Raw genomic sequence first — 15,492 nt, 5'->3', positions numbered from 1 at the left:
GTTTGAAAAGGACCTTATCGATCAAGGGAAGTCAACAACGGTCCAAAAGGAAGGTGGTTCCTCAAGTTCTAAACCCTCAAAAGGGTTCAAGGGGCGTGAGGTGAGTAGCTAAGAACACACTTGACAGTGATCCACTTGCTGATAGCAAATCTGTACCATCTTTGTGTAACCTCACATAGCCCCGAAGAGATGGTATTTTCATTTGCACAAGATTTTTGTGTGTATTTGTGTTTTATTGTACTGTACCTTGTAAAAAAAAAAGAGAGAGAGAGTAACAGCTAGGTGGGGTTGAGACCTGCCACTGGAGTGTAGATGGAACGATTTTACTTGTTTTGTTATTTGGTCAATCAGGTTGGCAGACCAGGCCATAAAAAGAAAGCCCGTATGGCGCGGACGCGCTCTGACTTCCTGACTCGCAGTTCAAACACCCCTGGGGAGGGGGAGTCAGAGGAGGAATATGATGAAACCCCTCTGTCTCCTTGCCCTCCCCTCCTCAAGCAGGACTCTGAAGGGGGGCCACTAGAGGCCTGTCACAGTGACTCCGAAATGGTAATTTAATGGCCAAAGCTGGCCCAGGCAGACCCCTTTGGATGCCAAGCTCAGGCCTTGGGCGTCTTTTTCACAGCTAACCCTTCCAGAATTGCCTGATAGAACGCTGTACTGACAACTCGAAGGCTTCAGTTCTTCACGTTCTGAAAAAATTGTATCCTGTTTCACACCTGCTGGGGGAACACCTTTTGAAAACTAGCCTCATCTGTATTGGCTGTCAGTTTGTAGATGTTTATCGTTCATCACAACATTTTGATTAGGTTCTTTATAGTAGCCCATTGATCCAGCAGGACCAGTAATACTGATGTGTTCATTTCTGAACTCTTGCAGTATAATTTGATATAATACATTAAATTTAAGTTATTTATTGTGCATTCAAATCATCAACTTAAGAATCATTAGACTGCTCTTATATTTTTTATGAATATCAAGTGGAAAAGATTCTTAAATAGAAGAGACTAGGATGAGCTTCCTCAGCCAAACAGATTTGGACAGCTCCACTCAGAAGTGTGTTTTCCTTGCCTTGTGTTAAAACGGGACCACACAGCTCTTCACATTCTCATCCCTATGCTAGTTTAGCTATAACAACAATGCCACCTTTGGGTTGTTGCCAAAGAGCAATCTAGGCCATCACTACTGCGACAGAAAAATTTTCCTCACTTCATCACCACACTGTGTTATGATTGCTGCATGCATTAGCTGCTAGCCTTTTCTCCTCACTAGTAGTGCTTCAGTCAGGCCAGAGCTCTTGAGCTCTGTGATCCTGGAACTTGCTTACCCTAGCCTCATCTTTTAGATTAATAATCTCTAAAATCTTATTTCTCTGGATTTTTTGTTTTGTTTTGTTTTTACAACAGTTTACAACAGTTTTTTACAACAGTTTTTACAATCATGTTGTTTTAGCCTTGCACGTTTTATTTACATGCTTTAGCTAGGTTATATGTTCAAAGAAATGTTATGGTCTTGAACCTAAGTGTTAGAAGCTCTGTCTCAGAGAATATAGTCTGTTTTTCTCAGTGATACAGCAGTGATAACCTGTGGTGTTTTATTTTACATATAGTTTGAACTTCATATGTATTATTCACTGGTGAATTCATTTTCAGATAGCGTCTGGATTGGATTGTCAAGACAGTAGTAGAGCATTTAGTGTCAGGGTATGAGTTTTGTATCTTAGCATAAATCATATGTCATGTCACCACTTTAAGGCAAAGACTATTCCTCTTTAAAAACAAAAAGACGGGAGGGGGGTAGTATTATGCAGAGTGTTTCATCAGCTATGCTCTAACTGGTCATTTATTTCAGCACTAGAATGGTCTCTTCATGCAAACTTAATAGGTTTGTTATTTTAAAAAAATCTGTCATATATACTGCTGTTTATTTCAGCAATCTGAAGAGCCACTGAAGAGAATGCACAAAACCGTGTCATCTGGAGATCTGGGAAAAAATGACCCTCTACGGAAAAATGCTCAAGGAGATGGAAGGTATTGAGTCTGGCGGTGCAAATGCAAACAGAAAAAAAGCCCTAGAACGTATGTAGTCCTAGGGTGAGCTCCCCAGGGGGCAGTTCCTCTCGGATTAGACCCTAGAACTGTTCGGTCCGAAAGCACCTATTTACTCCAATAAATAACAATGCGGTTTCATGTCTGTCCGTGTCATGTAGATGCCTAAAGTCCCTCCACTATAGAAGTAGATGTTAAAGCAGGTATGCTTGGTTTTTGGCAGGGTTCGTGGGAAGATGCGGTTCTGGGGTAAGACAAAACAGGGTGAGAAGAAGCCGTCCAGAGAAAAGCTAGTCTGTGGCAGTGACACTATGGAGGGTGAATATGCTGACACAGCTTTGCTCATGAGTGAAGGTGAGGAAAAATGACCACATTTTGGCGTATTGTGTTTTCTTTTTTAAAGGAGTTTCTAACAGCCCCTTGATTTGTAGCAGGAGAGCACATGTCTCCACCTCGCAGTCCAGACCTAACAACTGAACGAGGCCGGGAGTCCAAAGAGAACAAGGAGCCATCTCCTAAAGTCAAACGTCGGCGCAGTGTGAAGATTAGCAACGTGGCACTAGAGCCCGCCCAGTGGCAGAATGATGCATTGCAGATTTTAACTTGTGCAAATGACTATAGGAGCATGAACGAATTCCTCATGAAGAAGGTACTGAGCCAGCGTAGCTTAGGACTCACCTCTTTCCTTGTAGCTTTCAGAACCATTACCTTACATTATGAGAGAATTTCTTTAAGGATACTTTTTGTCTCACAGATCAATGACCTTGACACAGAAGACAGTAAAAAAGACACAATGGTGGACGTTGTTTTCAAAAAGGCACTTAAGGAATTCCGCTTGAACATTTTTAATTCCTACTCCACAGCCCTAGCAGTAAGTATATTTGCAGAATTTAACAAACTGGTCTGCTTCAAAAATATACAGTTTTCATGACAAGAAAGAGATAAATCCATTGATCTTCCAAAACAAATGAAGTTACCAGCTGCCTTGCTTCTGTTCTCTCCCGTTTATCTCCTTTGTTCTGTTCTTGTGCAGATGGATGATGGGAAGAGTATTCGCTATAAGGACTTGTATGCTCTGTTTGAACACATCCTGGAGAAGACCATGCGTCAGGAGCAGAGAGACTGGAGTGAGTCGCCTGTTAAAGTGTGGGTCAACACCTTTAAAGTTTTCCTGGATGAGTTCATGACTGAGTACAAGCCACTGGATAGCAGTATGGGCAAGGTACCATGTCCCTCTGTTTCATTTTCCACTAGTTTTCTGTGTGTTAAAGAACTTTGAGCTCTGTCAGTCCTGTCAACTAACTGTTTTTTGACATCCCTTTCCAGGTACCCAAACCAGACCGCAAAAAAAGGAGGAAAAAAGACACTGATATTGTAAGTTTGCGATAACCATGTTTCACGCTCTCATGTCAGAAACATTGCCGTTAAGATGAGCAGCGTGACTTGAGTCCTTCTTCCTTTTTTTAGGTGGAGGAACACAACGGACACATCTTTAAGTCCACCCAGTACAGTATTCCCACCTACTGCGAGTACTGCTCCTCCCTCATCTGGATGATGGACAGGGCCTGTGTCTGCAAATGTGAGTTCATGTCCTCCGCCTCCAGACTCGTCACTAAAGTGGCCATGACCTGAATTCAGCATAATCAGATTGTTTACTGCCAAACCCATGGCTTCTTGAGGCCATTCTCTGCTGTTTTTGAACACTGGCTTTGTCAAGCAGGATGTTTTCTACTCATCTGCCATGTTACAGTGAGAAGAATGTTGGCTGTGTTGGCTGTGAAGGTGGTGCTTCCTAACGTTTATTTGTCCTTTGTCAACTGTGCGTGAAACTTGTGATTTAGTTAAAAATGAGGCTCACTAAGATGTCTGTCTTTTGTCTAGTGTGCCGGTACGCCTGCCACAGAAAGTGCTGCCTGAAGACAACCAACAAATGTAGTAAAAAGGTAAGGATCGTCTTTTCCATCACGTGTACATTCTGTTTAATGCTATACGCTTAAAAAAAAAAATTACGGTAAATTAAATAAGAATGGTTTGGGTGCATTAGATTTGTTATGTGATATCTAATGTCCCCTAGTTTACCAGAGTTCACTAACTCTTGTCTGTTTGTGTCTGTGTTTGTATTTTTTGTACAGTATGATCCAGAATTGTCATCAAGACAGTTTGGCGTGGAAGTGTCTCGCTTGACCAACGATGAGCGATCAGTGCCTCTAGTGGTAGAGAAACTCATCAACTACATTGAGATGCATGGCCTCTACACTGAAGGCATTTACAGAAAGTCCGGCTCCACTAATAAAATCAAGGAGCTGAGGCAGGGTCTGGACACAGGTACAGTGCATTAAATGAGACCAGTGACAGTCAAGCCAACAGCAGCGTTTTGGGAAGTATCTAGCTGTTGGTAATGTGTTTGATCTCCTTCTGTTGTTTTCTGCCTTCAGATGTAAATAGTATGAATCTGGACGATTATAATATCCACGTCATTGCAAGTGTATTCAAACAGTGGTTACGAGATTTGCCTAATCCACTCATGACCTTTGAACTGTATGAAGAATTCCTCCGAGCCATGGGTAGGTTGTTTTTTCTGGTTCTACTCCAAAATGTGCTTTTCTGTTGCTTTTGAGCAGTTATTTCATATTAATATAAAATACAAATACTGTTATTAAGTCCAAATAAGAGAAAATAGTATTCCTAATCTACATATATTAATGGCTGTTTGAAATGTATTACTGCTACGATTTAGACAACTATTAGATGTTCAATTCAACATCGAGTAGTTACAGCCGAAGAAATAGTCAAAGGGTCACACTATGCCTTGCAAATCCTGTATCTTTGATGATTCATATTCTATTTCAGTTGTATGTTTTGTAGATGAAGTTTGCTGAGAATAAGGTTGCTGACTAAGTACGCAAATGTAAATGATAAGCATTGAAAATTGCATTAGTAAATAAAGAATGCAAGTGTGTTTCATGTATATATAAAAAGACCATGAGTTAATGCGTATGCACTGGTGATGTTGGTCTTAAAGGCCTGCAGGACAAAAAGGAGGTGGTCAGAGGAGTGTATTCTGTGATTGACCAGCTCAGCAGAACACATCTGAACACTCTGGAGCGGCTCATCTTCCATCTGGTCAGGTAAGAGACATTTACCGGACTCTTGTCTTATATGTCATAGCAATGCACTGTTAACATACACACTGCATTTTAAAACCAGTCTACTGTGTCTTTCTTACACTTGTTTATGTTGTCTTCAGGATTGCTCTGCAGGAAGACACCAACCGCATGTCTGCTAATGCCCTGGCCATTGTCTTTGCCCCCTGTATCCTGCGCTGCCCAGACACCATTGACCCATTACAGAGTGTTCAGGATATAGGAAAGACTACAGCGTACGGAACAACCCTTGAACTTGCACTGTTACACTTAAATATGACCAGATCTCCACATCGTGCCATGAAGAGAAAATCAGAGTCAAGGACATTTATAATGAGAATGAGAAAAATATGATTTTTTTTTTGTGTCTCACAGGTGTGTAGAGCTCATCATTTGTGAGCAAATGAACAAATACAAGGCCAGGCTAAAGGACATTAACAGTCTGGAGTTCGCTGAACACAAAGCCAGGAGCAGGCTAACGCTAATCCGCAGGTCTATGGTAAGTCTTCAGCTGTGCTGAGGGTAATGAGAACCCCAGAGAAACTTGTTCAGATTGCCGTACAACTCGTAACCTAACAACCAAACCTACACCTCCCTAAATTAGTGCCTATAACTTCTTCTCTAGACTAACCCCATTCTCTCCTTTCCTGATCCCTCCGTTTTCCCTCTGCTCTCTAATCCAGAAGCCTGTAGTAATCGCAGTTAGATTTATGAGCCTTACCCGCAGTGCAGCAGTGGTATGTATTTTACACACTGTAATTTTACCCAGCCATTCTTCAGCCATTTGCTGTGGCAGCATCATCGGTCATGTTTGCCATGTTCCAGCACTATGTGGTCTGCCTGTCTCCATTGTCATAACACAATAATTCCCTGTGAGGCACATCTCTGTCTGTGTTGCAGTCTGCCAGCTCACTCACACTGGGGCTTAACCAAAAACCATATTATGTTACGTAACTCACCGCTTGATCAGCAGTCAGTGGATTCAGGATATACAGCATACACAGACTCACACAGTTTCAGCTCTTTTAGCTAACATTTTCTTTTTCCTCTTTCTTTTTCATTCCCTTTTCTTCTTCCCCGACTTTTAACAAGAAGTCGACAGCATCTAGGAAGGTAGTGTACAGAAACAGATACACTGTGTCAAGTTGTGTCTGTGTTGTAGTGTTGTGCTGTCTCCTCTGTAGAGATTAGTCTGCATGACTGAGTGCGTAGCATGAACTTACTCAACCAGGTTTGAGAAATATTTCTCTGCCACTTGTAATTCTGCAGATTTCAGACGTTGCACTGCAGTAGTCAGTTATCCTGAACCTGTATTTCAAACTCCCAAGCCACCATACCAAATGCAGCTGTGTTATGTTCTGTGGCAGGGTAAAGGGCGAGTGCACAGGGTCAGCTATCACACGCCGTCTCCTCCAGTGAGTCCACGTTCGGCCTCCGCTCCAGAGGTGCTGGAGGAGAGTGGAGAGGAGGAGTCAGGCAGAGAGCCTGAGGTCTCAGAACAGCAGCAGGCTGCCATGCAGCAGGAGGAGAGAGTGCTGACTGAACAGATCGAGAGCTTGCAGAAGGAGAAGTCAGTGCTCTTTTCTTTTTTCCCCCTAAGATTTCCCCATGTTGAAATGTCACAAGAATGGATTGCACAGATGTTCTGTATCAGTAATGGATTGCATGATATGGTAAAAATGTTCAGAGTGTCTTCCTGAGCAAGTATATCAATTTCTGTGCAGAGATTAACAGGCACCATACAAATTTTCCTCATGAACATATACCAGTTATATGGTCACCATAATATTACATAGAATACACTGAGCAGTAATAATTTATGTCTCTTATTTTGTCTAGCACTGAATATAATAATATGTGATGGTTTATTAAAGAAAGACTACTTTGAGTATATGTTGAGTATAGCTATCTATCAGGTTTTCAATCAAGATATTGGTCACTGTATGAGGGTCAGTCGTGCACAGAGTGGTGAATGGACTAAGCAATAATTAATCTGTGTAGGGAAGAGTTGACGTTTGAGATGCTGGCTCTGGAGCCACGAGCATCTGATGATGAGACGCTGGAGTCTGAAGCTTCCATTGGCACAGCCGACAGCTCCGAAAACCTGAACGTGGACTCTGAGGGAGCTACCTCTGACTTCTCTGGTGGGGTCATCACTTACGTCTCTGATATTCACCATTTATTTTTCCTGCTCTTAAATGCAATCATTCACGCGTGCCTTTCTTTCCACAGAGAGAGGCCCAGCGCTGGCCGCCACCCGGCCCAAGAAGTCTGAGGGTAAGAGCAAGCGGACCTTACGGAGGCAGCCTGACTCTCTAGACTCAATAGACTCAACCTCTACAGTCTCCTCTGTCTCATCCTCCTACCTGCAACCGTCAGTGGCTCCCCGCCGCTTCCGATTCCGCTCCAAGTCGCCTTCGTCGGGTCTCTTCCGATCCAGCCCGCCCAACGACAGCTTGGACATGCCTGACCAGGAGGGGGAAGAGAAGCCACAGTACACTAGCCATGGTACATTCAACCCTGAGAAGGGCAGACAGAGGCTGCGAGGTGCCAAGAACTCTCCACAGAGATCCCGCGAGCCCCCAGAAGGTGGCGGCCATAAGAGGGAGCCGGACTTACCTCCACAGCCACTGGTGGTGTATGGCAGCAATGAGTTCATGGTATGAAGGCTATTTAACTGCACGTACTCCCTGAGCTGTCCAAAACCTCCTTGCCAGCTAGATGCTCTCTACACTGTTCGAAAAGTTCACAGTGAGCAGAACAGTTTCCCAAGTGCCATGTCTACAGAAGGACGCTGAAGACAGATGTGGAAGCACCCTGTCAGGCTAGATTGCCATGCCTCTGACTGTGTCTCTGCCTGCGTAAGCTCCAGAAGAGAGGCCAGCTCTACCAGGGGACAGAGAAAGCTGGAGAGCAGGGCAAAGGGAACACAGAATGCTGCAGCAGGATGACTCAGCTGCAGCAGGCTCTCCTAAACAGAAGCTTTGGCCTGCAGCTCATTGAATATGACTGAAAAAAGTCCAAAGCAGATGCAGGGGCCAAAGCCATTGACAGTGCAGACTCCATGAACTCAAGCTAAACCATTGGCTGCTTTAAAGTTTACAGTTTATAACCATGTAAGCAGTGTGCTCTACAATTACAATGTATTTTGCTCCCAAGCCTATTTAATAAATTTTAATTACACAGAATATATAAATCTATATTAAATATATTATGTGATATAAAAATGTATAAAGCCGGAACACCAGTAATTGCTGGGCTGTTGAATTTAAATATTTATCTTTTGCCTGTCATATGTACCATAGAGAGAGATGTACTGAAGTCAGTGATGACTGTGTGCGAATGTGTGAGTGTGCGCGTGTGTGTGTGTGCCTGTGAGTCTGTGTGCACATGCACTCTCAGGCATACATGTGTGTGTTTATGTGCATGTGTGCGTCTGTCTGTGCATTTATGTGAAAACCACTTGATGAATTTGAAGTTTTGCGCTGTTTGTTTTGTTATGGGGGGAAGAATATTGCCATGAAAGGGACCATGTTGTCTGGTGTTTTAAGTTTGAGGATCCCAGCTAAGTGAAGTCTCTGAAATGTTTAAAATGAAAGCATAATGTATAAATCATTTCTTAACCGTTATTCATGTACTGATGAATTTGTTCCTTTTTGTTTGTCATCTGACAGCCTGGTTTTCTTTGAAATATCAGTGCTAACTTACAAACATCCAACCAGTTACAATTCTTAGTGACATTACAATTGTTTCTAAAATTGTAGAGGTGACTCGTTTGAGCAAACAGGCAAAGTCCAACAAATTATATGACTCATCATTTGTCTGGGCCTAGCCATGAGACTTGTTTTCATAAATCAAACTCCTGGTCATCCACCCAATAGTATGTGCCAGTATATATGTTCTCCAGTGAAGACAATGAGTGAAAGTTTGTACCTGTATTGTGTTTACACTCATTTGAAGTATAAAAGGGTATAAAAAGAAAGGTATAGAAAATAGCTTTATCCAGATCATATTGAACTGCATTTTATAGAGATACTCAGCTCTCAGACCCAATCTCTGCTTTACACTCTCCTCTGTTTCTGTCTGCCTCAACACTGAACTGACCATTGATGGAAATAGAGAAAAACTGTACAGTGTCTTCACACTCATACATAAATGACATAAGGATTATACTCTGCTATGAACAGTTCATTACTGTTTAGGTTAGTTATTTATTGTCTTCACATGTGTCTGGGTACACAACCCACAGTATGAATATATACCTATTTACTAGCCTCAAGCCATGATGTTAACATATAATTTGTGCAATATCACAACAGCAAAGGTGTAGCCCTCAAAGGACCTTACCGTGACTTTACAATTACCTTTACACAGCACATTAAAAAGAATCAGTAGAAACCCAAGATGATAATATACTGTCTGCTTGGCAGTATGTCTGTTAGCTAAAACATGGGACTTGAATTTATTTTGATACGGCTTCATTTTGCTTTTACCTTTGTTTTTCACTGTGGTCTGTTTTCTCTGATTATCTGAAGTATCTAGCTTAATCATGTGCAATGGAACTTTTACAAGATAAAATTGTCAGTTTTAGGTTCACTTACAGATCAGACTGAAAAAAAACCTTCCCTTTCATGTCTCACCAGTTTTGTACTGTGTTACATGGCATTTCCAAAGCCTTTGCACATCATATAATCTTCACAAACTCTGTTGATGCTTTAAATTATATTGCACACTGGTTCCTCAACTAGATCAACAGTCCAAAATGCTACAGTATACACACCACAGGGAGCTCTGTTGGCTCTGTTCTGCTATGCAACATGAACATGTAGTAAACATCTTACATAAACTGATATTATGATATTCCCATGGTTTGGCTGTAGTTATCATCCCCAGACTGAAAACAAGAGTCACTGGGAGAGGCAAGTCCTGCTCCTGCTGTTAAAGGATGCATTATCTCTTGTACTGTTGGATATATAAATTAAATTTCATTTAATTTTGAACTTTGCCACTACACACAGAGGATCGTGTTAACTGCACAATCTGACCTCAGCTTTGTATCATTTTGGATGTATAAAGTGCATTTTGAGGAGTATTTCGTACAAAAAAGGGTGAGATAAATGACTGTGGCTGTAAAGTGCACTCTGAACAAATAAGAATTCGCCATTAAAGCAAAGCTGGAACAACAACTGACCAGGCTACTTCCTTCAAACAGTTTAAAGTGTGTTTGTTTGTTTGTTGTAAACATTGCCACTGAAAAGCAAAGCTGCTGTTACAACTGTACCATACAGTATTTAATTTGTATACTTTATAAAGAGCTTAAGCAGGTGGGTAGATAACCGTGATGACAATTGTTAGGATTGTTTTCATCTTCACTGGGGTGGATAACGTGCTACAGGGAAGATGATATGAGTCTATTCATGGGTCAGAGTGAGGATCAACCTGTTTCACAGCTAAGCAATGCACAGGCAAACCTGCATGGAACATTCCAGAACTACACTGTAACCTTTAAAGACATTTGACTTATTTGATATCTTTAACGCCAGTGTGATTCTCTAAATACTCATTTTACATGAGACGTGAATTAGTGAGAAATTCGCACACCTTTTCTTTTCCTGCGTAGCAAGAGACCTGAGATGGAGACAAAGGATACTGTGACAGTGGGACTTGGCTGACGATGACCTGCCCGTCTTGTGACGTGGGTGGTATCTAACCATAGCGCTTGCGCACGAAATGCTTCAGGTATTGAGGGAACATACACATCATCTAGGGAGTGCACGCACTTTTGTTTATTGAAAGGAGAAGATGTCGGGATTCGATAGCAACCCTTTCGTCGATCCAGTGGATGTCAATCCATTCCAGGTGAGACATACTACATGTAGACTTATACGATATACAAATCATGGTTTTGACAGAAACGTTTTATCGCAAATATTAACAACAAAAGTTCACCAACTTTCCTTGCGCTAAAAACCTGTTGGGTTGGTTGCTGGGTTCGCCCAACACTGACTTCCCTGTCTTGTTACCTGCGTAGAGTAATTGACAGTTCATGAGCCAGTCGTTTTTCACTATTGGCCTTTAGTCCATTTGTATGAGTTGCAGACGTGCACGGAAGTATTTTGTCCGACCAAAATATAGCAAATAAATACAAAAGAACGTTAAAACGTACAGTGACAACTGCATGAAATGTTGACGTCACACGCTCACCTTCAGTTTCTCTTGAGATGTTAAGTGCCATTTGAGTTAAGTGTCCATTCATGTTTTAACCCCTGTTTTACGCCAACTAATCATTTAGAATGTTTCACCCTTCAGCATCCAAAACTGATGAAAAACATCTTGTGTTCATTTCAGTTAAACAGACAATGACATTTTGGGGCTGTACGCACAGTTAGGCTAACAAATGGTTACAGAACTGGTTACAGAACTGATTGGAATTCTCTATAACTGACTCTGTTTATCTGACAGGACCCTTCAGTAACTCAGGCGACGAGCACCGTCATAGAGGGGGTCGAGGAATTCAACCCATTTTCAGCTGGTTCGCTGGTAAGCAAGATAAATAAACCAAATGCACTATTTTTTTTCACCCCAGTGCCCATTTGTTTATCTGGTTCTCTGCTTTAGTATGAATGTCGTGCAGAATATCTGATATATGTCCACATGTTTTGTCCTTATAAGGACAATCGCAATGGAACCACAATCCCCATATCTGCTGCTTCCTCACAACCAGCTGTGCTCCAGGCATCAGTGGAGCCTAGTGCTAAGGTGAGTGTATTTTTTCCTAATATTTCTTCAGGTGAAGTTGAAATGAACAGACCCTTGTGTTCAGTTCAAGGAATAGTCAGCCACATACTGTGTGTGAGTATGGCAGTAAAGGAGCTGTGTCACTTCTCTGTGTTCCCCTGTTGTGCCAGGCCACTGCAGCGGCAGCTCAGGCAGATCTCCTCAGGCAGCAGGCAGAACTGGAGAAGAAGGCAGCAGAACTAGAACGCAAAGAGCAGGAGTTACAGAACAGGGATGCAGCCTCAGGTAACGCCTCTTCATACACTCCGTCCCTTTTTTTAAACTGTAGTTTAAAAGAGGTGTGCTCCTGGACTCAATTACTCTTTTCATTCCCAGGCAAACAAAATAACTGGCCGCCACTGCCAAAGTTTTTCCCAATTAAACCGTGCTTCTACCAAGATTTTAATGAAGAAATCCCTGTAGAATATCAAAGGGTTTGCAAGATGATGTACTACCTTTGGATGTGTAAGTGCACATTTCATGTTTCTGAATATATTTTGCAAGAACTGTACGCATCAGGCATAAATGCTGTACAGTTGTCAGTTGTGTGTGTGTGTGTGTGTGCATGTTAGTTGTTTTATATGCCCCACACTACTATAGATCATGACACAACTCTAGATTATGATAGTGAATCCTAAATATGAATGTATATGTATCTTGTGATTAACTCTGAGGGTGCCGCATAGTTACATCATTTTGTTACATGATTTTGATCCTGTCTCAGTGACATGCAAAGTTTAACATGGGATTTTGGATTAACTGAAAAGTAGAGTTATAGAGGCCCAGATTTAGAATTAATTCTAGTAATAATAGGTAGAGATGGAGTGCAGTGCCAACTTTTTAACAGAAATAAGTTATAAGTGTTCCACAGAAAGTGCTCATGTACCTTTCTTAGTGTAGCATTTTGTCAGTTGTGTTTAGAAACATTCACTGTGTGAGATTTTAACATCTCTGGTTTTACAATGTTATTCACCCAAATCTGAATATATAGTAATTCATGAATTCTTCTTGTTTTAGATCATTGTGTGACACTGTTTCTGAACCTCCTGGCATGTCTGGCCTATTTCACTGTGGATTCATCTAATGGGGTGGACTTCGGCCTGTCAATCCTCTGGTTCATTCTGTTCAGTCCAGTCTCTTTCCTCTGCTGGTACAGGCCTGTCTACAAAGCCTTCAAGTTAGTTCATCACACTTTACTATTTTATTACATTTTGTGTCATGTATTTTGTTTACTGTAGTAAAAGTGAAGTGAAATTGTTAATTGTTACAATATGCACCACTTCTAGAGTAACTATGAATATGCTGCAGTTTCCTGTGTAAAGTTTGGTTTAGAAGGAATAACTGACCGTTTGTGTTTCTGTCTTAACAGGTCTGACAGCTCTTTCAGTTTCTTCTTTTTCTTCTTCATTTTCTCCTTCCAAGTGATTGTGTACATCATTCAAAGTGTGGGCATCCCAAAGTGGGGGAACAGGTTAGTGATTCCTGTGGACCCTGGCACCAGTGCATCTCAGGGCTCCTCTGTCCTTAGTGTATGTGTGTGTGTGTTTCTCTGTGTGTCTGTCTATGCACTGGGTGCTTGTGTGTAGTTGGTGGATAGTCCTCTGGTGCTTCCCTTGCTCTTGCCGTTTCTTTGACAGATTCCTGCAGCCTAATCTGATGGGGTGCTCATTGTCCTGGGGGCTTGTTTGTAAGTCTGGGGGTCATGTGTTCAGTCCTCCTCAGGTCTTTTTATGGTTTGGGTTTTCTCTGTTAAAACCACCTTTGTTTTATTTCACTGTCATGTATCGACATGAAAACAAACCCTTTTTCATTTAGTGCTTTTTTTCATCTTCAGCAGTTAATGCTTAATGTGACCAATTCAAATGTTCATTTATATTGGTTACTATTTGTGACATGTTAAACGTGTTTGCCTCAATTTTTAGTGGTTGGATATCGGCCATTTCTGTGATCCGGACCAACTTGGCTGTTTCTATTTTTATGCTGGTTGTGGCTGGATTCTTTACAGTCAATGCAGTGCTGTCAGTGATCTTACTGAAAATGGTATGTTTCTGTAATACTGACACATTATTACAGTCAAGATTTAAATTAAACTTACAGAGAGGTTGTCCTGTTTTGTAATGAAACTGTCTCAACAGAATTACTAAATGATCAACTTAGAAAGCACATAGTTAGACTAGCACAAATGATGTGTCTACCACAGTGGCAAATTTGCATTCCAAGGGAAAGTTAATGTCAGTAATCGGCAGTTTACAGAGAATATATTCATGAATTACTATAATGTCAGCAATCTGATATATTCATCTCTGTTTTTCTTTTTAATTCTACATGTTTTTTTCACACAGCTAAAGTTGTCAAATGAAATTGCTTGATGTTGGTTTAGGTAAATTTTGTTGTTGAATTTTCTCCAGGATGATTCTTAATTTAACAACACAAAAATCCCTGACAGATAAATTTTACTTATCAATCAGTTACACCCTTTCACTTACTTGTCTTTGTTTCATTAAGATTTTGAATTAGAAAAGCTGGTATTTGACCCAAATAGTGGGCAGTGTTCTTCGTTTTGATGAGCCACATACTCTGACGCAGTTTCATAAGTCAGAGTTTGTCTTTAAGTCAAGTTATTTTTAAGTCTTGTGTTCTGTTGTTTTGTGTTTGTTTTTTCTTTTTCTTGTTTTTTGCTTGTTTTTAATATGGATTCTGTAGGAAATAGAATAACTCAGAGCAGAACAATGATGTTTAGTATACATAGGCATAGTCTTAATGTATTTAGTGAAAAGGAGAATTTACAGTTTTGTGTAAAATGGTTCAGTGCTAATGTCTTCATTGAGGAGAAGTGCATGCTAATCGTTTTTTTGCCATTTCAGGTTCACTCTAAATACAGACGAACAGGTGCAAGCTTCCACAAGGCCCAGCAGGAGTTCTCTCAGGGTGTCATCACTAACAGAACCTTCCAGACTGCCGCGGCCAGCGCTGCCTCCTCAGCTGTTCAGGGAGCGTTTCAGTAACACCTTAACCTAACCAACCTTTTTTTTTTCACCTTATACTACAGCAGACCTCCAAGTACTTTGTCAGTCCTCTACCTTAATTCTCCAGGCATGTGCCCAGGACATGGTGTAAGATATCTGAGAAATGAATTTGCTCCTAATGCACATGGGGCGCTGATACTGAAGGAATGCATTGCTAACTGAGGTCAGTGATGTCATAGATTAAATTTTGCCTCAACCACAGCAATGTCCTGCTATTGAAGGGTTTACCTTTTTTTTTTTTTTTTTTTTTGGCCTTTTTGAAGTAGTTGTTTATTTGTTGGTTGTGTTTGTTTAAAGTAATTGGTTTGTTTGTCGGTTGCTTGGTTTTTCTGACTTTCAGAACCCAAAACTCATGTCGGAAGACAGTTTGGAACAAACTTTAATCTGTTCTTGAATATTTGGTAAGATTTTGGGTATGCAAAATGTTTATAATTTGTCGGTTTAGATTCTGAAACTTCAAACTAATATTTTTCCAAAAATGTAATGGAAAAATATTAG

General features: G+C 41.0%; 2 protein-coding genes across 3 annotated transcripts in view; both read left to right on the top strand.

Moving 5' to 3' along the window:
- Window positions 1-7,857, top strand: part of myo9aa (myosin IXAa) — a 60,484-nt gene extending 52,627 nt beyond the window's left edge. Inside the window, exons 25-45 of the mRNA XM_030764690.1 lie at window positions 1-100; window positions 352-549; window positions 1,407-1,415; window positions 1,933-2,030; window positions 2,272-2,402; window positions 2,480-2,697; window positions 2,803-2,919; window positions 3,082-3,270; window positions 3,375-3,422; window positions 3,516-3,627; window positions 3,930-3,991; window positions 4,181-4,373; window positions 4,484-4,612; window positions 5,071-5,176; window positions 5,296-5,427; window positions 5,567-5,690; window positions 5,875-5,928; window positions 6,287-6,304; window positions 6,559-6,761; window positions 7,193-7,335; window positions 7,424-7,857. Of these exons, the coding sequence (XP_030620550.1) occupies window positions 1-100; window positions 352-549; window positions 1,407-1,415; window positions 1,933-2,030; window positions 2,272-2,402; window positions 2,480-2,697; window positions 2,803-2,919; window positions 3,082-3,270; window positions 3,375-3,422; window positions 3,516-3,627; window positions 3,930-3,991; window positions 4,181-4,373; window positions 4,484-4,612; window positions 5,071-5,176; window positions 5,296-5,427; window positions 5,567-5,690; window positions 5,875-5,928; window positions 6,287-6,304; window positions 6,559-6,761; window positions 7,193-7,335; window positions 7,424-7,857 (2,818 nt within the window). The remainder of the gene's footprint in view (window positions 101-351; window positions 550-1,406; window positions 1,416-1,932; window positions 2,031-2,271; window positions 2,403-2,479; window positions 2,698-2,802; window positions 2,920-3,081; window positions 3,271-3,374; window positions 3,423-3,515; window positions 3,628-3,929; window positions 3,992-4,180; window positions 4,374-4,483; window positions 4,613-5,070; window positions 5,177-5,295; window positions 5,428-5,566; window positions 5,691-5,874; window positions 5,929-6,286; window positions 6,305-6,558; window positions 6,762-7,192; window positions 7,336-7,423) is intronic.
- A 3,136-nt stretch (window positions 7,858-10,993) lies between these two features.
- On the top strand, window positions 10,994-14,973 carry scamp2l (secretory carrier membrane protein 2, like). Of its 2 annotated transcripts, none has more exons than XM_030766218.1 (9): window positions 10,994-11,050; window positions 11,654-11,719; window positions 11,864-11,950; window positions 12,100-12,214; window positions 12,305-12,433; window positions 12,986-13,145; window positions 13,338-13,439; window positions 13,891-14,008; window positions 14,833-14,973. In XM_030766218.1, the coding sequence occupies exons 1-9, from the start codon at window positions 10,994-10,996 to the stop codon at window positions 14,971-14,973; spliced, it is 975 nt and encodes a 324-aa protein (XP_030622078.1). The 2 variants fall into 2 exon arrangements, with proteins under 2 accessions (XP_030622078.1, XP_030622077.1); XM_030766217.1 differs by having other exon boundaries at window positions 11,654-11,731.
- Window positions 14,974-15,492: the final 519 nt, after the last annotated feature.

Source organism: Chanos chanos, chromosome 2, assembly GCF_902362185.1.
Source record: "Chanos chanos chromosome 2, fChaCha1.1, whole genome shotgun sequence".
NCBI classification, from domain to species: domain Eukaryota; kingdom Metazoa; phylum Chordata; class Actinopteri; order Gonorynchiformes; family Chanidae; genus Chanos; species Chanos chanos.
This window is presented reverse-complemented; position numbering and strand designations above follow the sequence as displayed.

Bases quoted from the DNA above. Each gene is read 5' to 3' on its own strand.
- scamp2l (XM_030766217.1), top strand. From the start codon at position 10,994: ATGTCGGGATTCGATAGCAACCCTTTCGTCGATCCAGTGGATGTCAAT. The intron at 12,434-12,985 runs GTAAGTGCACAT...TTCTTGTTTTAG, and splicing joins GATGTACTACCTTTGGATGT to ATCATTGTGTGACACTGTTT. The intron at 13,146-13,337 runs GTTAGTTCATCA...CTGTCTTAACAG, and splicing joins CCTGTCTACAAAGCCTTCAA to GTCTGACAGCTCTTTCAGTT.